This window comes from Erpetoichthys calabaricus, chromosome 2 (genome assembly GCF_900747795.2).
Source record: "Erpetoichthys calabaricus chromosome 2, fErpCal1.3, whole genome shotgun sequence".
Taxonomy (NCBI): domain Eukaryota; kingdom Metazoa; phylum Chordata; class Cladistia; order Polypteriformes; family Polypteridae; genus Erpetoichthys; species Erpetoichthys calabaricus.
The window spans coordinates 64,673,495-64,694,962 of record NC_041395.2 but is presented as its reverse complement, the minus strand read 5'-3'; the positions used below and the strand labels follow the sequence as shown (position 1 = coordinate 64,694,962).

The 21,468-nt window shown below is 40.0% G+C and overlaps 1 protein-coding gene across 2 annotated transcripts in view; it reads right to left on the bottom strand.

Annotated features, from left to right (window-relative positions):
* Positions 1–376: 376 nt before the first annotated feature.
* Positions 377–21,468, bottom strand: part of LOC114645937 (L-lactate dehydrogenase A chain-like) — a 34,456-nt gene continuing 13,364 nt past the window's right edge. For both annotated transcript variants that reach the window (XM_028793863.2, XM_051923004.1), the window contains exons 4-8: positions 17,941–18,114; positions 15,278–15,451; positions 11,809–11,923; positions 7,440–7,563; positions 377–838 (exon numbers count right to left, since the gene is read on the bottom strand). In XM_028793863.2, coding sequence (XP_028649696.1) covers positions 674–838; positions 7,440–7,563; positions 11,809–11,923; positions 15,278–15,451; positions 17,941–18,114 — 752 coding nt within the window. In that variant the 3' untranslated portion in view covers positions 377–673. The remainder of the gene's footprint in view (positions 839–7,439; positions 7,564–11,808; positions 11,924–15,277; positions 15,452–17,940; positions 18,115–21,468) is intronic.

Sequence of the window (21,468 nt, the reverse complement as noted above, 5' to 3'; positions counted from 1 at the left end):
GAGGTAGAGGACAGAGCTTGCTGGGAGGTGTGGAGAAGAGATTTGTGTCAATTTATTGTATTATTAGTATTGTATTGCCTGTTTATGGTGGCGGAGGTGCTTTTGGCACTACTACAAGTAAAAAATAATTAAATACCTTCTTGGTGATTTTACCCTGTGTTCAGTGTGTCTGTCTGTTGGGTTAAAATGGGCAACAGTGACCTCTAGCATCTTACAGTTGCTAATTGGTATATTTCTTGTCAAGTAACAGACATGTTGCTGTACCCACACAGCGATGGACTTGACTCTTTTGACCAGGGTTGCTTATGACATTTGTGTATCCTGGCACTGGCAGCACAAGTGTCAGGAAGCAAAGAAGAACAAAGGCAGATCCCATGTTACAACAAACTTTATTGTCTACCAAAGCGGTATGTAACAACAACACAGTTAAGAATGAAAGCTTTAAAATGGTTCCTTTAAAGTTTCAAATATTTAACAAAACAGCTTCATTACTGGTTACCAGACACTGCTTTCTCGACTCTTTAGTTATAGTGAGCAATAGTTGCCATTAGGTAAGCCATTTTTTTTAAAATCCCAGGATTCCTAACAGATTATATTATATTTAGTTTCTAACTTCAGCAAGTCCAAAAGACTAAAATGTCAAGTGGTTCAATCTTCGTGTCACCTTCTTCGGTCACAGCTTCAGGTCCTTCTGAATGCTCCAAAGAGTTGCAGCACTCTTCCTCAGCTGTTCGCTCTCCCTCTGTTGTAAAGGCTGCCGAAGAACACCGCAGACTCCAGGTGACCCCAAGATGCAGGGAAGGCTTAGAAACACATTCTCGGTGATGCCATGCATATCCTGTGAAATTACAAAGGTACTAGAACATTAGGACAATTTAGATGAGAGCAGGCCATTCAGCCCAACAAGGCTTGCCAGTCCAATCCACTCAATTCTTTTAAAACATCATCAAGTCAAGTTTTGAAACTCCCTCAAGTCCTACATGACAGCTTACTCCATGTGTTCTCTGTATAAAGAAAAACTATCTAATGTTTACCATTAATAAGTTTCCAAAACTTCATAATTTTAAATGGTTCAATCATGTCTCCTCTTAATCTTCTTTTGCTTTTAATCGTTCCTCATAATTCAACTCCTGTAGCCCTGGAATCAGCCTAGTTGCTCTTCTCTGCACCATTTCTAGTGCTGTTATGTCGTTTTTGTAGCCTGGAGATCAAAACTGCACACAGTACTCCAGATGAGGCCTCGCCAGTGTTTTATAAAACTTGAGCATAACAAATAGTACATGCTTATAAACCTCTACTAATTTTAGGTAGTTCACAAGACAGAATAATTATTTTCTTGCACTTTGCCGCCAGTAAAGTGAGCAAACATGCACTACATGAAATTGCTTCTGCAACATATCTTTAAAAAAAAAAAGAAAATAAAGGAAGCAGAATTAAATAAATTAATGAAATATGCACTATTTAGTGGTCCTTCAACATCAAGGTTGCTGTTAGGCAACATGTGTTTGTGGAGTATCAGTTTGGTTCCCATATACTAACCATGGAGTCTACAAGCAGCCTACCGAATTTGCTGCAAATATCAAAATATTATTAGGAACAACTTGTGAAAAATTCTGCACAAATGTGCCATGGCTGGTAGGCCAGTGGAGGCAGGCAGACCCAGACGTTCAAAGTCACTGCACTGTAGCGATTCTGATCAATTTCTTATTTAACAACCAAAGGCAGCAGCAACAACTGAGTACTTGGACCAAATCTCACCTGTGCTAGTAAGAATTTCCCAGGATTGTTTTGTGCAAGTATCACTCTGTCTTTCAATGTCCACAATTAGACCTGACAAAGATTTGGCCAATGATATGAGAAATTGCAAAATAGTGTGAGGACCTGGTGATCAGACTCTGTTTTGTGATGGGTCTTTGCTCTCTCTTGAGCTTTCATTCTTACTCTTCAGTAAAGTATCTAAGCTTAAATGAGTGGGAAGGCCTTGCGCCAGTGGAGCAGATTAGTTATTAAAAGAAGGATTCACAAAAATGAGGTGGGTGGGTGAAGGTCAAAGATGCATTGTGGGATGTTCAAAGATTGTTAACCTGTATGAGCAATAAAAAGAAGGTGAGAGCATAATAAAATATAAGCTAAATGTTATAGTAACGCCATATAGTCAAATTGACTTAAATAATCTGTGTTGTGGTTTGTAATCATTACCTGTGTTCATCAGAAGATTTGGCTTTCTCTTTAGAGAACTCTCTTATTTCACTGCAACTGAGGCCATGCAGAGCACTGAGACTAAACTGGACATATCATGTCATCACATGGTTTAAAAGGACTTCAGCAGGACAGAATAAGCCTTTTCATCACCGTCACAGCATATTCAAATTCACTCGCATCCATCATTGTTGTGTCTTTGCCTCTAAAAGTGTCCGACTAGTTTGCTGCTTTTGCCCCAGAGTTCTAATAATAAAAGGAATCAAAGCAATTTGCCAATTACATCACTCCAGAGATGGTGTGACCAATGGTCTTGGGTTGTCTATGCTCTGGGAGAGGATGAGTTTTTCTAAATTATACTACCAACCCCTGAAGATTGCTTTGGGTAAAACATGAAAATGCCCCACTGCTAACTCCTGATCAGATTAGTCTCAAATTAACATTTTAACATCATGTGAATTGATATGTGAATATTTCCATTGATCGAGTTGTTGGCATTTGGGAAAATTAGTCATAACATAATACAAATTTTTTAGTGACCTGGATGTGTTATAAATTCAGACTTTACTCCACCCTCTTTATATAGTTCTGGGGTGGGGTGTGTGCCTTGGAGTGGTGGTGTTCTCTTTCTAATTTCTCTATGGAAAAGCCCTTCCAGAAAATTTGTTATTGTCCCCTTATTTTCTGAATTCAATAAAAAATCATCAGGATTATACGTAAATAGAGAGTTTGTCGTAAAATGTCATACATAAGTCCCCAAAAACACGTGTGTTAAGTGAATTGGCAATTCTAAGTAGGCCTCCGTGTGACTATGACTAGGCCCAGAAATGTTTCCAGGGCTGTTTTCTGCCTTGTGCACATTGGTGCTGGGGTGGACTCCAGCCCTCCATGACACTGAATTGTATTAGACAGGTTTGTGAACGTTACATCATGCTTTTGCATTGTATGTGTGTGCTGCTTATTGCACAAAACCAGTTACACACCATTATGTTTCATCTGTTTTTCCTGTTATACTGGTCTTGTAATTATTGTTGAGTGTGGATATTGCATTTGTAACAGGGCAGAGGGTTTGTGTTGACATTTCTGTTCCTTTAAATAAATGTGTAAGGTTAAAAATAACACAGTACAAAATGAAGCATGCCATCAAATCCTAACAATATCTAGGCATGAACAAGATCCAACAGTAGAACCAAATAGTAACTGCAAGAAACTAGAATATGACTCAAGAACTGAGTACTGAGAGTACTGAGTTTACTGGTGATTGGCAATGAGTCGAAGCACACTTAAGATGTGTTAGAGAATGAAAATGACAAAAACAATGTGGACCAAATTAACATTGACATATACAGGGCCCGAGCCCTCATTTAACTACCACACCTCCTGAACATAAGAAACCGTTCAGTTTTACATTACAGTATAACACATTGTTCAAAGGTGAAGACACTATTCAGTCCCAGAGCTTGTTAACTTTCCTAAGAGTACATGTTTCATCAATTTTTAAAAAGCACTGCCCTTTAATATCCACTGATGTCCTCTTTTATGTTAATCACTATTTAGTAGAAAGTATTTTACTGAATTAATTTAAATTTTATCAATGCTTTTGGTAGTTGTGAACAGGTTATACATTCTAGGATAAACAGGTTAAAGTCACATCATAGGGCAAGTCCTCTACTTCAGGAATGCACATTTCTTGACATTTATACATTCTGTTGAGTACACTATAAAGTTTAGACGTAATATCCCATGATTTGTATTTTACTTTATACTAGCTGAAATATCTGGCGTTGCTCGGGAGGAAAATAAAGTTGTTTTTTTATTGTTTAATTTAAAAAAAAAAACAGAACTTTAAAAATAAAAATAAATTAACAAATAATGAAGACACTCTAATGTGCTTGTCTTGCGGTCTTGTATGTATGTTATCATCCAGTTGACACTCGGAAACCGGCCAATTTCATTTCAAAAGCAACAGGGCGCTGTGGTGCTCAAACATAAAGAAAGGACAGAGCCGCCTGTACTTCCTTAGAAGACTGGCATCCTTCAACATCTGCAGTAAGATGCTGCAGATGTTCTATCAGATGGTTGTGGCGAGTGCCCTCTTCTACGCAGTGGTGTGCTGGGGAGGCAGCATTAAAAAGAAGGATGCCTCACGCCTGGACAAACTGGTGAGGAAGGCAGGCTCTATTGTTGGCATAGAGCTGGACGGTTTGACATCCGTAGCAGAGCAACGGGCACTCAGCAGGCTCCTATCAATTATGGAGAATCCACTACATCCATTAAACAGTGTCATCTCCAGACAGAGGAGCAGTTTCAGCGACAGACTGCTGTCACTGTCCTGCTCCACTGACAGACTGAGAAGATCATTCCTCCCCCAAACTATGCGACTCTTCAATTCCACCAGAGGGGGTAAACGTTGAACATTATTCAAGTTATTGTCTGTTTTTTACCTGCATTTTTTATTATTCTTTAATTTAATATTTTTGCTGCTGGAGTATGTGAATTTCCCCCTGGGATTAATAAAGTATCTATCTATCTATCTATCTATCTATCTATCTATCTATCTATCTATCTATCTATCTATCTATCTATCTATCTATCTATCTATCTATCTATCTATCTATCTATCTATCTAGAAGGCTGGCAGTCACCTCCAGTTTGCCCTCTGGTGGTCGTTCTGAGAGTCAACTGGATGATAACATGGATAATGGCATAGGGGGTGGGTTAGGGTTGATTTCACCCTACAGTATTTTTAGTCGACCAATGAGAAACATGTGTACCAAGTTTCATGAAGTGATGCTGGAACATACATACATACACACACACATACATTGACTTTTATATACCGTATATAGATTAGCCTTTGAAAGCTGAGTGAATATAAACCCCTAAGTTCAGTTCACAGTTTGTTGTTAGTGTTAGCTTTGTCCGTCTTGTATTATTAATTCACTAGCCATGCTACCTCTTGAAGACCCGTAATAGAATGATTTTTAAATATTTGCCATCTCTTGTCCTGTGTTCCTTCCTTCTTGTTCCTCTGTATTCACATCTGTCAGAATATCTCTTCAGCAGCTCTCCCTCTCTCAAGTGTGTTCTCAGACTGTCATTATTTTTTAAGGCACCAACCTTCAAGAGTGTCCAGTGTTTAAAGGTTTGTAACACTCAATGATTGGTGGTGAACAGCTGAAGATAATATTAGATAGGGAAGGTCTATGCTGTATCTTGAAACTGCTCTTAGTATCTTAGAACTTCTGTATCTTCAACTCTACCCTGACCCCTTTAGTAAGCTCTAGCAAATCTTTGAAAATTAATCTCTCTTACAGAATTGACCTTGTTGTTATTGTTTGACCATCCATCAATGCTCTCACTGACAACTGTTGAATCCTGCATCCCGGAGCTGTTCTTCATTTCTTTACTGACTTGACCTTAAGGTTCACTGCCAATGAACACACAACCACCATGATGGTGAAGACAGTAACAATGCCTGCCTATAGTGATGAGTATAACAATTCAGGCAAAATTAAATTCAGAATGAAACTCAGTGTTTCATTTTGCAAAAAATTTTGTGAAACAAGTTGCAATTGACACAAAGTGGTGTTTAGTTCTGTCTGGAAGCATTTATATGTGCAAATTTTGCATATTTCTTTGTGTTATTTAGTACTTAAATAAAGAACTGTAGTAAAATAAAATCACTGGTAGTATTGGTAGTGATAGTAGGGAGCAGGTTGAGGAGACCCTGGAGAGGTGGAGATATGCTCTGGAGAGGAGAGGAATGAAGGTCAGTAGGAACAAGACAGAATCCATGTGTGCAAATGAGAGGGAGGTCAGTGGAATGGTGAGGATGGCGGGAGTAGAGTTGGCAAAGGTGGATGAGTTTAAATACTTGGGATCAACAGTACAGAGAAATGGGGATTGTGGCAGAGAGGTGAAAAAGAGAGTGCAGGTAGGGTGGAATGGGCGGAGAAGAGTGTTAGGAGTGATTTGTGACAGACGGATATCAGCAAGAGTGAAAGGGAAGGTCTACAGGACGGTAGTGAGACCAGCTATGTTATATGGGTTGGAGATGGTGGCACTGACCAGAAAGCAGGAGACAGAGCTGGAGGTAGCAGAGTTAAAGATGGTAAGATTTGCATTGGGTGTGACGAGGAAGGACAGGATTAGAAATGAGTACATTAGAGGGTCAGCTCAGATTGGAAAGTTGGGAGACAAAGTCAGAGAAGCGAGATGGTGTTGGTTTGGACATGTGCAGAGGAGAGATGCTGAGTATATTGGGAGAAGAATGTGAAGGATAGAGCTGCCAGGTAAGAGGAAAAGAGGAAGGCCTAATTGAAGGTTTATGGATGTGGTGAGAGAGGACATGCAGGTGATGGGTGTAACAGAACAAGATGCAGAGGACAGGAAGATATGGAAGAAGATGAGCCACTGTGGCATCCCCTAACAGGAGCAGCCGAAAGAGAAGAAGAAGTAAAATAAAATCACCAGACACATTTTCTGTCACATGTAGACATTTTGTTGACTGGCCAGACATACTCCAGCAATATGATTTTCTCTTTGCTGATTATGGTATTAAGAATTCCAATCCTAAAAACGCCTCAAACATGTGGCAAAAAGTCTTGTAGCTCCACAGTAACAGGAGAGTGCATATCCTCAACTTTTCTGCTGGAATCAAAAAACATGTAAGGAGGTTTTTCTTTTGAGAAAATACAGTAAGGAGCACAACAGGATGCTTTGGTCTGTCTTTGTGTTGAAAATAAGCAGCATGTCACATTTTTAAAAGGTGTGTGCTGTACTCCTCCACGGGGATGCCAACGAGAGGCATAAATAGAATTGATTTTAATGATGTGCAATACATTACGTACATTATAGAAGAACACAAGTAAACACAGGAGAGTCAACGAGGTTCTAGGAAACAATATTTGTTGTTTAACATCCCAAAAAATCATTAACACTGGTGATAAAAAAATTTGTGTCAGTTCTCCAAACCTATGCAAATCAAAACTTTCTTGTTTCACTCATCACTACCTGCTCTAGTCTTTGCCAGTTGGAGGTCAACCTTTGTGCCACATTTGTTGAAATTCAGAATATGCAACAGTGTTTCAAATTCCATTTTCTGATTGTGTATGAACAGATACTACTTGCAGTAAGAAGAGTAAAAAAGTCAACTGAAAGGGTCTTGCTTCACTTCTTTAAATAAGAATACAAAATAAAGAATCAGTTGTCCATTCATCTGCTTCTCCATGACTCACCTTGACCAGAGTTGAGACAGGGTTGACAGTTCGGAGGTTTTTAAGAATTGACTGCGTCAGGCTGGAAACACTAAGTCCAATTGCCCAGGAAGTGTATCCCTTGAGTTTGATCACTTCATAAGCACTAGAAAACAGAACACACATTAAAAAAATACAAAATGCAAAAGAAATGCAGAAAAATCCCACTGAGTTTATTTTGGACCAGAAATGATGAAACTCTGCCTTTAGTTAGCACTGTGATTGTCAGCAGACAGCTCTGGACTTTAAGCCGTTTTGTCTGTGTATTTAGTTAGTTTGTTTCTGCTCAGCTTCTGCATATAAAAAAAGTTATGAAAGACACCGTTGCTTTGATGTTGTTTACTACTTAACAGTACTATACGTATTCATTTTAATAATTCACTTTGTTTACAAGTAATTACTCCCCAATGAGTTTCTAGTGTCTTTTAAAAAGTGACAATAACAGTAGGCAGCGGCACAGATGATCTCTCTATTCAGAGTCATTAACACCTAAGCACATCAACCTGCTGCTTTATAAAAAGTGTGCATCCTCCATAATGAAGTGCTGTGAAAAGGGAAATCTGCAAAAACAGTAAACATCAGATATTGAAACCTGATGAAAATGTCTCCACATCTGTTTGCACTCCATTTCCATTAGCAGAAACAGCCCATTGGACATTGTAGCTGGAGTAATTCCAGGGATTTTGGTCACTGGCCAGGCTATCCTCTTGGCCAAGGGGCTTTTCCACCCGTTTAAAAGTTCAAATATTCTATTTATATTCATTCCCTCAAAATGAAATACACATACTTAGTCTTGCATAAAAATAAACAGTTAAACAAAGGAAAATGGTAAAATATCGGAAAGATCAGAGTGTATTGCATTTAAAAATTACAATTACTGACTAACGCAAACAACATTATTTCCATTTTCCATACTTTTTGCAAATATAAAGCTGTTACCTTGTTTGACTTTTCTTAAGTAAAAATGTTAGCGCATTGTAAATTATAAGAAATACTTCTAAAAAGTACCGGTCTTGTAACAGATCCCTGAAGGACTCAACTAACCCATGTGAAGCATTCTCCTCCTGTCTGAGCTACTCGTCTGTTTCATATTAACTTACTACTTGAAATTAAGTTTTTTAAAATAATTCATATATCTAAACTCTGTGCTGCTAATGTATTTTTGACTATAGGCTCCCTGATGTTACATGTGTAGGTGCCTGAGTGTCATCTTCAGAGCACACAGCAAGTAGGTAATACCATTTTGGGACACGAGGTGGCACTGTTGCTAATTGTTCCGTCTCTTCCTCCCACAGGCACCAGGTGAGGACATATGACATATACAAGGAAGACTCCGCCCCTTTTGCTCCCGGCACTATAAAAGTCAAGCGACCATGGAAGGAGGCGTCATTTCTTGGATTCGAACCCATGAGTATGGAGGTCCCATTTACTGATTACTGCTCTTATACCGAGACAAATTAAAGAGATTGCCTTAAGAGGCATTAAGTGGAAGCCTGAGATGGCATTTTTGTTTTTTTCACATTTATTCAGTGCCATTGCGCACTTGTTTATTTATGTTCACGAATACATTGGGGTTGCTCGGTTGGCTCCCCAACTGTTCCCTGTCACATTGTGAAGTTACTTAGGCAATTACAACTTAAAGAGGCAAGGTCTACAATAACAAGCATCCATTTTATCTTACTATGGAAGAAAATGTTGTCTTTTGTCTTTATGAATGCTCAACTGATTTGCATAAATGTATTCGATTATTACAAAATGATTGCCTAGAATTTTAAAGAATATAAAAAGGAATAACCCAAAAAAGTGTAAAATATTGAAAGAGGAAAAAAGAACAGCTGAAAACAGCTACAGAATGGTGTACCTCTGCTAAGAGCCATCTCATCCAACGTGAACACTGCTGTAGACATTCAGTTTTAATTACCCAAGATGCTTGGTGGCAGCAGCAATTCTTCAAAAGAAAATCCCACAACTCTGTGTTATTCATAAAGCATCTGGCATACAAAGGTCTATTACAACTCTCTGGCCATTCACCCTAAACTTACACTGTATTAAAAATGGCCTGCATTAATGTATAACTGTAGAGTTGAGTTGGGGTGAAAGCTGAATGATAGAGATACTTTATTCTTCAGTCAGTGTTGGAGATTATAGTATGTGAATGGAGTGTTATGCATATTTGGACAGTCAGTTTGCTGCTTACTATATTATGTATACAGCATAGGGGTTACAAGGGAAGGTCAAGAAAAAAGGATAAGAAATAAAAGACAAAAGAAAGTCCTGAAATAGGTGTTGTGACAGCCATATACGTCACCTGCTCGAGTCCACCTGAAGCTATTCCTCTGGACATCCTAGATCTGCCCCAAAAAAAAACACCACCACCCTTGCTCACTATTTTGTCAACTCAGCAATCTGTGCCACAATACTATGAGCTGACTAAACAACATCACAAGGACCCACAACACCTTCTGTTGATCTTAAAACTGACAAATGTGTTATAAGGTCATTCTTGGTTTATTTCAAGCATTCCGAAGGCGCCACAACACAATACTCTTTGGCTATCTCCTTCTTCTGCCTTCTAGTGTTTGCTGTGAGCATAACAGACATACAACCCTAATGATTGGTATGCATGTTCTCAAGTGTATACACAAACAGGTCCACTGTTTAAAGTTCTATTTTTATATATATTATTACAGCTTACAGTATTTGCAAACCAACAAAACACATTATGTTATACAGGACACAGCTATGTGGTATAAATAGGATGTAATTAAATCCTGAAACAAACCTCTTTCAGAATATCTGTAAGTTATTGCCCAATTAAACAGAAACCCGGAAATTTCCGCATGTCTAATTAAGCTTGGAGTCCATATAAAGGCAGCAGTGTGTCTGTTTAAGAAACTGTTAGGAACGAAAACCAGCAGCCAGTGTTCTTTAAATTTACAAGTTCCGTTTCTAGACAATATTTTAGCACACATTTAATCTGAAATCAAAACAACAATGAGTCCAGCGACCATACTTTACACCTGCACGGTTGTTTTTATAATTGCTGATTTGGTGAACCACAGCTATAAATGTTGTTCAGGTGTTTAAGTATATCATTGAAGCTGAACCATCTGAATGTGACATAAACAGCTGGTATCTTCATTTGTGCCTCTGCTGCAAATGAGATTTTGCAACTCTGGATGTTATGTGCTCAAGAAGATCACTTCAGAGCAGTGCTTCCCAAACTCGGTCCTGGGGACCCACTGTGCCTGCAGGTTTTTGCTCGAACCAAACTCTGTTTTTAATTGGACTCCTGGGCTAAGTAAGTGAACTGTAATTTCCCAAGTTCTGTGTTTTGGGAACAATATAGAAATTAGAAAACTAAGTTCGGTAAAAAATATATATATATATATTGTCGCAGGAGGCTGGGGGATAGACCCGGCCGGGACGCTTGGAAGGACCGGAAGGTGGCGTATTTGTCCTCGGGGCAATGAGGGGGCAACCACCCTGGAGCTGGAAAGGACCACGGGCGAGGAGCAAGGAGGCTCAAGCCCGTTGGGGCCTCTGGTCACCACCAGGGGGTGCCCTGAGCCTCAGAGAGCCTGGGAACCATCTACTTCCGCCATACCCAGGAACATGGACGAGGATCCTTCCAGGGACACCCGGAGTGCTTCCGTGTGCTCTCCTAACACTTCCGCCACACCAGGAAGTGTCGTCAGATGGAGCACCTGGAGCCCATCCAGGTCATTATGAAAGGGGCTGCCTCACTACAAACTGGGAGCTGGAGTCGGGAGTGGGAGCAGGACGAAGCTCCCGTGGAGAGAGGAAAAGGCGGCCCACGGACAGTGCTCTGCTCATTTTAATTGTCGTTAATAAGATACAACGAAAGGGGAAATCTGCACTGAGAAAGGGCAAAATATAATGAAATCTAGAAAAAAAGAGTTATGCATTTAAATCTAATAGCAAAAGCAGAAATATTTCTAAATGTCTTATAAATGTAAAAACCCTGCTGTTGTGCTTTTCTGAATGTAGAATAAGAGAAAAAAAACCACCAGCTAATAAAATTAGATAATTTTTTATCAATTACTTTCACTGATTAGGAATCTGGTTGGAACAAAAACCTGCAGCCACAGTGGATCCCCAGGACCAAGTTTAGGAAGCACTGCTCCAGGATAATGCCTCTTTTCACTCTAAAATCCCAAATGTGCATTTCGTCTATACTTGTAAAAAAGAATGTCTAAGATGCAAATGATCGTCTAATAAACAAAAGAAAACGGATGAGCAGCATGGGCAAAATTAGAAGTCTGCCCACAGCTAGTTAGAGCAACTTCCCATTAACAGCAGACAAGACGTCTCAGTTCAGATACAATACCTGTCCACAACTTTCTTGTGAATCTCCTTCCAACCATCTGGATCTTGTTGTTCCATCTCGGGATTGATAGACTGCAGATTGACACCTGCAACATTTGCTCCACTCCATACTGGAACTGTTAACATAGAATAAAGAAGTCAAAAAGTGGTAAAAACATTTCTTTTCTTTAGAGAAAACATCAGAATAAACATTGTTTTAAAGCTGGTGGCACTCTTGCTGAACATTTGAAAATTATATCAGTTTTCATACTATAGGTTCTTCTACATTCATCTTGTAGACCCATAATGCCATTTTAAGGCTAATGCTTTAGGACCATTAAGGGACAACGTTACCTGCTGCGCATGAACCAAAAAGTACATTGAAAACTGTTTGTGCCAGGCAGGTGGTCTCTGAATTATGTGTTCTCAAGCAACCATTTCTTTTACCGCAGTTCCATTTAAAGAGTTGAATATATGAAAGAGGATAGATAGATTTTTGTAGCTGGAACATTAAAAATATTTATCATTGCTGCCAGCCAATCATCTATCATATTATTGATCATGTGCCTCTGGTGTAATGAAAATGGATCCATAATTTACAGATTTAAATTTTATAAAAGATGTGGATGAGAATAAGCTTTCCAGTTTTTTTTTTTAATAATTTGTGGTGCAAAGCTGCAAATAAGAAAGAAAAGACATTGTCCTATAGTCCCTCAACTTGCAGGGAAATCTTGGGGGTTGTTGGCAGCAGTCAAACCCAAGTCCTGCCACCCTAAAAAACTTCATGCAGTTCCGAAATGGCACACAGGACTCCTTTCTACTCTACGCTGGATTAACTCTACTGCAGCTGTCTATAGGAAGGCTGCTCGCTTTATGAAGGGGATGGGGGAAAGCCCTCCGGCGCTTCATCCCCAGAAGAGTCAAAACCGTTAGAGACGCAAAGGGATCAGGCCTGTTGGGGATCAGAATTGGTGTGGTGCTCAAACATCACCCGCTGCACGGCAGCACTCTGGTCCCAATTTGAGGCAGTCCATCGGGGTAGGTGCGTGTAACGTCTAGTTTTTCCTGCATGATGATCATCTACCTCTTCTGTTGGAGGAGCTTCGTAAACACTGCATTTCAGTGGCGGCACTCACTGAGGTGGACAGACCTGAAACTGAGCAGATCTCTGTAGGTGGGTAGACCTTTTATTGGTCTGGTCACTCTGATGGCTGTCATGCTCAGGGAGTAACTGTTGCTTTGGCAGATCACCTGCTTCCGATAGTTGGACTCAGTACTCCAATACTGGTGGTACAGTGAAGGAGACTGATCACATCATTGTGGGCAGGCGTTGGAGGTTCTTGCAGAACTTCAGGGTCCACAGAAGTGCCCAGTTTGTGAATTCTGACCACGGACAAGTTGTTGCTACTCTGAAGATCCAGCTTAGGTCCAGTAAGCTACCACCTACTATGAGTATGAGGCTGGACCTGGCCTCATGACATCAAGCAGTCATTTTAAGAGTTGGAGAAGCTGCTTATCTGGAAATTATCATAAAGTGGGATTTAGCCGTAAAACACAAGAAGGTAGCATCAAAAACACAGCCCTGGAACATGTGGAGGAAGACGCAGGAGAGTTGAAAGGGTGCAAAGATCACCAAGAATGTGTAATTTTAAACCCACAATGTTCTCCAGGAATAAAAAACATGTACATTAAATGTGTAAAATAATTTTTTATCATTAACTGAAAGTAATTAAAGGAATTGTGGCATCACCAAATAGAAGACATGATTTTCCTCGTTGTCATATCCATGTGGTAAAGTGAGGTCCACGGATGTTTGTCATTTTAAATAAATAATTGCCGGAGGGGGTGTGGTAGTGTGGTCGGAGTGGTTCTTGGGCCTAATACGGCTTGGGTGTTTCCGCACTGAAGTGCACAGGAGCAGAATCGCCCGTGTCTCTAATTGATGCCAGGAGCTGCTAATCGCCACACCTGTGCCACGTCCCCATTATAAAAAGGAGGAGCGCGAGTGTAGGGGAAAAAAAGAGAGAAGAAAAGAGAGGATGGAGGATAAAAGTGAGAGAAGAAGGCAGGAGGCAAAGGAGCCAGTGCGGGATTGAGCGAGTGAGCAGGCCCACAGTAGTAATGTAGTAATGGCAGGCAGCTGAGAAGAGTGCCCTGGTAGGGTGTTTGGCTGGCATTCGCGGGTGGATGTATTGGGTCACTCTTGCTGAGTTTTTCAGAGGAGCAAGAGTGATCAGGATCAAGGATGGCTCACCATGGAAGGCAGCGGGAGTCGTGGAGGCTTGGGAGGGAGAGTCCAACGTGAACACCCTGGTCGTTGGGGAGCCCGAGTCTTGGTCTGGCGTGACGTCTGTACGGCTGGCTACTGGACCAGTTTTTAAGGCAGCTGCACCTACTGAGAGGAGTGACTCCTCTGCTGTCAGGCCCGAAAGGGATAAGCAGAGGAGCCGTCAGAGGAAAGGCAAAGTCACTGGGATTTTAAAAGGGGACTGCTTCCAGCCATTGGTTTTAATCTTGTTTTAATTGGATTTTTTAACCTTCACTTTTGTTCACCTTGTTTTTATGGATTATTTATTTATTGATGTTTTGAGCACTGCACTTTATTTAGAGAATATTTTGGCTTTGTTTTGATTGTTTTAAATAAAAGCACTTTTGCACCTTTTAGGACCATCCCCTTGCTCAGTTTGATTTGTCCCCGTCACACCAGCTCATCTGGATAAATTACCAATGGTGTCGGGTTGAAGAGGCTCCCAAAAGAGAGATAGGACCATGGAGCCATAACCCGCACCATCACAATCCCATCCATCTTTGCTTTAATCTTGTGTTTACTTATTTCTGTTGTTGTCAGTTTATTTATAGACTTGGACCATAGGCCATTGATGTACTTCCAACAACTGTGATCAGATGATGGAGAAAGCCACATCACAGCATGACAACATTTTTGATATTGTTCCAGGAATGAAAGCTGCATGTCAGTATCAGGCTGTAGGATAGAAGCTCATGTCTCCAAATACAGTGTCACATTTCAAACAATGCCATTAATAGCTCAAGCAGAAAATATCACAGAAAAAGTTAAGTACAGTTCAAAATAGTACCAATATGTGGCCTCTTTGTTCTCTTAGAAATGGTAGGCCAAAATGATGATGACAGAAACTGTACCTATGACTTGGTTTTACTGTGGATTGTTAATGTATAAACATGGATCCATATGGCCATCAAGGTCTGAACCCTGATACGTGTAAAAGCTCATACAGGCATGAAGAGGACATGCAAACTCCAGTCCATAACCAGGTTGGTAGTTGAAACCAGGTCTGTAGAGTTACAAAGCAGCAGCACTGCCCACCTCTCTGCTATGTCAAAAAGCATAGTTAGAGGCTGTTACTGTTTTATGTCAACAAATCATTTATTATAGCCAATCTGGATGGCTGAAACCAGGCTAATGAAACACATCTGTTCCCCCCACATACATAGCTGAGAAATGCAACACTCACCACTTGAATCTCCGTGTTCTCCAATGATATATCCATGCACACTAGTGGAGTTGATTTTTAGCTTTTCTCCCATTAGAAAGCGGAACCTGGCCGAGTCAAGGTTGGTACCACTTCCCAGTACTCGATGACTGGGGAAGCCGCTCAGCTTCCAGGCCACATAGGTGAGAATGTCCACTGAAAAAAAAAAAGTGTATCTATCTATTAGATATTCCTTTATAGTCATGCTCCTTTTCAGAGGCCTGTTTCATGGAATTCTGCTATGTGTTATTAAAAACAGATTCAAAATATAATATCTTTTACAAAAGGGACCAAAAATGTTTTCTTTTTGGAAATGTACACAAAACCTTGAGATGTAATTAAGTCGTGCTTGAAGCTCCACCAATGTACAAAGGCAAGAGATCATAAAGGCAGGGACATCTATGATTAGTAGAAGGAGCTAAATGGAACTAATCTCCAGGACATTCCAAGGTAGCACTCTATGCCAGTCTTGTGGAGTGGGAAAAAATAAACAAAAATCCCTTTAGATGCTAAAGAACAACAAGGAAATAATGCATCTCCAAAACTGTGACATCCTGCTAATAAAACTGGATCTTCAGCACTATGAAAGTTAATACGAATCCAGTTGAGCATTGGCCACCGGAGTTTCTGAAGGTGAATCCTGGTTGGAATTTAAAAGCTGATGCCTGCCAATGTAATGTTGAAACTAAGATTGGCAGGTGAAACTCACTGAGTGGAAGAGATGCCAATGTTTAAGAGATTGACAGAGAATGCTAGAAATTGTTGTGGCGACATTTTAATAGTGGAAATATGGAAAAGTCAACTCAGCCAACAGAAATGAAGAGATGTGTTAAGTTTTAGTCAGTTCTCCTTGGCTTAGGTTTAGATTTCTTTTTTCTGTCTTTCTTGTTCACTTTCCAATATTGTTCATTGGTTTCAATCATGTATGTTAATATTGTTCTGCTTTTATTACATATTTTCTGTTAATTGAATTCTGTTAATTTATTATTTGGTTTCTATGTATGCAATTATATTCTATGTTCCCTGTATTTGGATCCACATGAGGCAGAACCGCACTTTCTTCGTCACTAAGGAACCACCCCAGCCTTTAAAGGTAGGCTGGGAAAAGCGAGTTCTCTGCGGTTCATTGAATGCACTTTGGAGGAGTTGTGAATCTCTTTTGCGAGATTTGCCATTTTTTATTTTGTCTTTGTTGTTTTGATTTCTGGATTTTTGCTTTTGGACTTTGTTACTGTGAATTGCATTAAAAGCAAATCCTTTTTGCTTCTTTATTTTTGCTTTTTTTTGGTTAATAAATCCTCCTTTTATAAAAATTCTTTGTTGCCTATGTTTTTACAAGCCATTGGTTTATGGTAATCCCCTCTCTTGTGAGACAGTTTGATATATTTTGGGACATTCTGTATATTTTGTATTACTGAAGCCAAAACCCACTAAAGCCTGTGCAATTTGCAACCAAACTGTGGTACTGGAGTTCAGACTGTCTTGGAGTGTTGCCTAATTTGGCCAAATTGGTGAGGTGTCTGGTCTGCTCTATGGCTTGGTTGTTAAGACCTCATAACATCTGCCATTTTTGTGGTATTATATCACAACAAAGTAAAGTATATGCTAGAGAAGCCCAGTGAGGCAATGAGGTTTGGTTTTAAATGTGTCTTTCCCTTTGCTACTTTGTATTCTGCGCTAAAAAGGCCTACATGTGTGACCATCACTTATAGGTGATGGCACTCAACACCAATGTTCTGATGGCATGTTCTTTAATATTATTGTTTACGTTACACCATTGTTCACATTGTGCCTATGCATAATTCTAGTGGTCACTTGCATCAGGAGATACGTGGAACTTATTTATGAAGGTGACTTCATGGAAATCTAGCCTCTTTGAGTATTGCACCAGTCCAGATGTGTGATGATGAGCAGTTAATGTCAGATCTTATAATGGACATTTAGAGCACTATCCCACCTAGGTGAGCTGTCAGGACGTTAGCTGCAATGCACAGAAGGCACCACATCTCTGTAGATGGTGATCTGAGCTCATCTTTTTCTCATCTATGCAGTCATTGCCTTTTTATGGTTGGGCCTGATCGACTGCCTTCTAGCTGCAGTCATGACCATACCAGACAATCAAAGGGATCATCTGCACACATTAATATACAAATCACCATTTTAATGAAAATAGGACTTCTGGGTTGCAAGACATGGCAAATATTTTAGTCCTCTAGAACATTTTTCTCAGAGTTGGATGTCCACTTTGAAGTACAATTACAAGATCTATCAAACAGTCAAACTTGGGACACGAAAGCTAAGCTTTAAGAAATAATGATATTGAAATGCTTTGTATAATACTTAAATGTGAGGGAGGGATTCAGAAGGCAAAAACTAAACTTGAAGACAGTATCAATTGATCATACCTACACACACAAACAGCAAATGGCATTCTGCTCAACATGCCAGCCCAAAACTAATTTACCGTACTTCAAAACAAGAAAAGGAAACACGTTAACATGACATTTTCTGGCATATGATTAAGAACCCATCTATAATGCTAAATACAAACAAACTTGATTAACATCTGAAAACAGACTTTGCACAATTTGAATTGATAATGTGTTCCCAGAATTATCACCTCATAAATGAAGATGTAATGTTACCTGGATTTGAGACCACTAGGAGGATTGAGTTTGGACTGTACTTTGTCAAATTTGGAATAATGTTCTTAAAAACTTCCACGTTCCTCTGAACAAGGTTCAGCCGACTCTCGCCTTCTTTTTGACGAACACCAGCAGTTATGATGCACAACCGTGAATTAGCTGTATCTGAATAATCTGTAGAAGAAAAAAAAGCATTACATTAAGTGCTTCTATTTAAATAAAGAAAGGAAAATAGGATGGATGGTGAGACTAGGAGTCAGAGCCTGCTTTAGTTCAGTTTTATAAACTATACATGAAAACACCTGTGGAAAACAAACAGACAGTTCTTTAAAACATTTCTGTATATATGATCTTAGCACCAGCCTTCCTTATAAGGGTGATGGATTTTACAAACTAACTAAACTAAACTAAACTGTTATTTACAGTACAGTAATCCCTCGCTATATCGCGCTTCGCCTTTCGCGGCTTCACTCCATCGCGGATTTTATATGTAAGCATATTTAAATATATATCGCGGATTTTTCGCTGCTTCGCGGGTTTCTGCGGACAATGGGTCTTTTAATTTCTTGTACATGCTTCCTCAGTTAGTTTGCCCAGTTGATTTCATACAAGGGACGCTATTGGCAGATGGCTGAGAAGCTACCCAGCTTACTTTTCTCTTTCTCTTGCGCGGACTTTCTCTGATCCTGACGTAGGGGGATTGAGCAGGGGGGCTGTTCGCACACCTAGACGATACTGACACTCGTCTAAAAATGCTGAAAGATTATCTTCACGTTTCTATCTTTTGTGCAGCTGCTTCCTGAAACGACATGCACGGTGCTTCACATACTTAAAAGCTCGATGGGCACGTATTGATTTTTGCTTGAAAAACAAACTCTGTCTCTCTCTCTCTCTTTGTCTGCTCCTGATGGAGGGGGTGTGAGCTGCCGCCTTCAACAGCTTTGTGCCGAGGTGCTTCGCATACTTAAAAGCCAAACAGCCCTATTGATTTGTTTGCTTTCCTCTGTCTTTCTGACAGACTCTGCTCCTGACGCGCACTCCTTTGAAGAGGAAGATATGTTTGCATTCTTTTAATTGTGAGACTGAACTGTCATCTCTGTCTTGTCATGGAGCACAGTTTAAACTTTTGAAAAAGAGACAAATGTTTGTTTGCAGTGTTTGAATAACGTTCCTGTCTCTCTACAACCTCCTGTGTTTCTGCGCAAATCTGTGACCCAAGCATGACAATATAAAAATAACCATATAAACATATGGTTTCTACTTCGCGGATTTTCTTATTTCGCGGGTGGCTCTGGAACGCAACCCCCGCAATGGAGGAGGGATTACTGTATATGGTAACTAGATGTGCTACCCATCCAAGAAGGGTTGAAATCTTAGTAATCAATGTCTACCTTGGCGTTAACGTCTTTAATGCATATGTCTCTGTTATATGTCATTTCGCATGGGATTTGTAAAAGAATTGTTAACGTTTATGATGCACCATCTAATGGAATGACAAATGCAATGCATTTTTTTGCTACAAATGTTTGTGATGCACCATCTTTGGAATGGAGGACACATAGCAACTGTATGGACACATAGACAGGAACAAAGACACTTGTCCTGCTATTATATGGGTATAGCAGAACCATTGGTTTTTATGTATAACGTGTGCACTTATTTGGACACAAGTGAAAAAGAATGAAAAAAATTAACTCCAAAAACTGAAACATCAACAATTTATAAGCATGCACCACCACTCAGTACTTGGTTGAACCACCGTTCACAGTTATTACAGCGAGCAGTGCTTTTAGATAGGCCTCTATTAATTTTACACAATATGAAGAAGTGAGATTTGCCTATTCCTCCTTGCAAAGTTACCCAAGCTGTGAAAGGTTAGTTGGGGTGTGACGGTGGACAGCACAGGCGTCTGATGGGATAAGGTCAGGACTCTGGCTGGGCCACTCAAGGACATTAACTTTCTTCATTGTGAAGCCACTCTATACTTGCTCTGGCAGTGTGCTTTGGGTGATTGTCCTTTCGAAAGATGAACCTCCTCTCCAGTTTAAGCCTTTTGGTAGCAGGTTTTTAATCAGAGTACTAGAAAAGCTGTGTGATTCCCAGCTAGAATTTTACGTTAAAAATAAATACAAATGTGAGATTATAGTTGTACCTAGCAGTAGTATTACATTTTTTATAAGTTACACTCTTATGGCAGAAATGCCATTTATGCGGGTATTTATTGTGCTAGATGTACAAATTTGAAATAAACCTCCTCAGTAATATGTTCATCCTCCTGCAGGCATTACAAATGGACATGGCAGTCTCCTACATTATTCTGTACCCCATTTAATTTTTATCCATTGGTAATTCTTCCAGCTTCCAAAGTCATTTATAAAAATTTCCATGTTTCCATTCAGTAATTGTGGGCATTATGGTGTGCTTCAACCCCTAATAAAGCTGACAAGGTCAGAACATATGAAAAGATGGGCAATTTTTAAACAAATCAAAAAGACAGGTAGTTAAAATAAGGAGAGAAACAATGTTTTACACAGAAGGGAAGTCGACATAACATACAGCCACTTTAGCCCTGTATTGACAGGTTTTGTACCCCTTTCAGTCAATGGGATGGTTCCTTCACTTACTAATTACTCCCTTTTTTGACCCTTTCATCAGTGTATCTTTTATATCAAGTGTTTGTTCTCTCATTACTCTCCACTCAGATGATAAAGTGGCTTTAAACGCTTTCCTTAGGTCACTTCTGGGTAAGACTTAAATAACCTACGGGAGTGACATGAGTTCTTAATTCTTACTGGCAGACCTCTGTATCCCTTCCACAGCCCCCATTGGGCCAGGCCCTGATTCTAATGTCCAGGCTACCCAAGCAGTATAAAGCATAGCACGGCCACCCATGTCCCTTTACAGGACTGTGGCCAAGAAGTGCTAAAGTCTCTGGCATTTCCATTTCTTGGTTTCTGCTGGAGAACTGTCTAAAGGTTAAAGATCTAGCGCTCTAATTTGTTGAACTGCCTGTCCCCTGGGGTCAAGACATTGAAATGTCTTCTCCTGTATCTCTTGCCATTTCTTCTTTTCAGTTTTTGGGTGCCCCTGCTAGATTTCTAATGTGGTCCACCCATTGCACATGGGGGAAAGGTCATCTCAAATGATACTGGTTGATGGTCATATTCCCACTATTCACCCACATGGTGAAACTGGTGAGGAAGGCAGGCTGTATTGTAGATAGATAGATAGATAGATAGATAGATAGATAGATAGATAGATAGATAGATAGATAGATAGATAGATAGATAGATAGATAGATAGATAGATAGATAGATAGAGGCACGGAGCTGGACAGTTTGACATCTGTGGCAGAGCGACGGGCACTCAGCAGGCTCCTGTCAATAATGGAGAATCCACTGCATCTACTGAACAGTATCATCTCCAGACAGAGGAGCAGCTTCAGCGACAGATTGCTGTCACTGTCCTGCTCCACTGACAGACTGAGGAGATCGTTCCTCCCCCACACTATGCGACTCTTCAATTCCA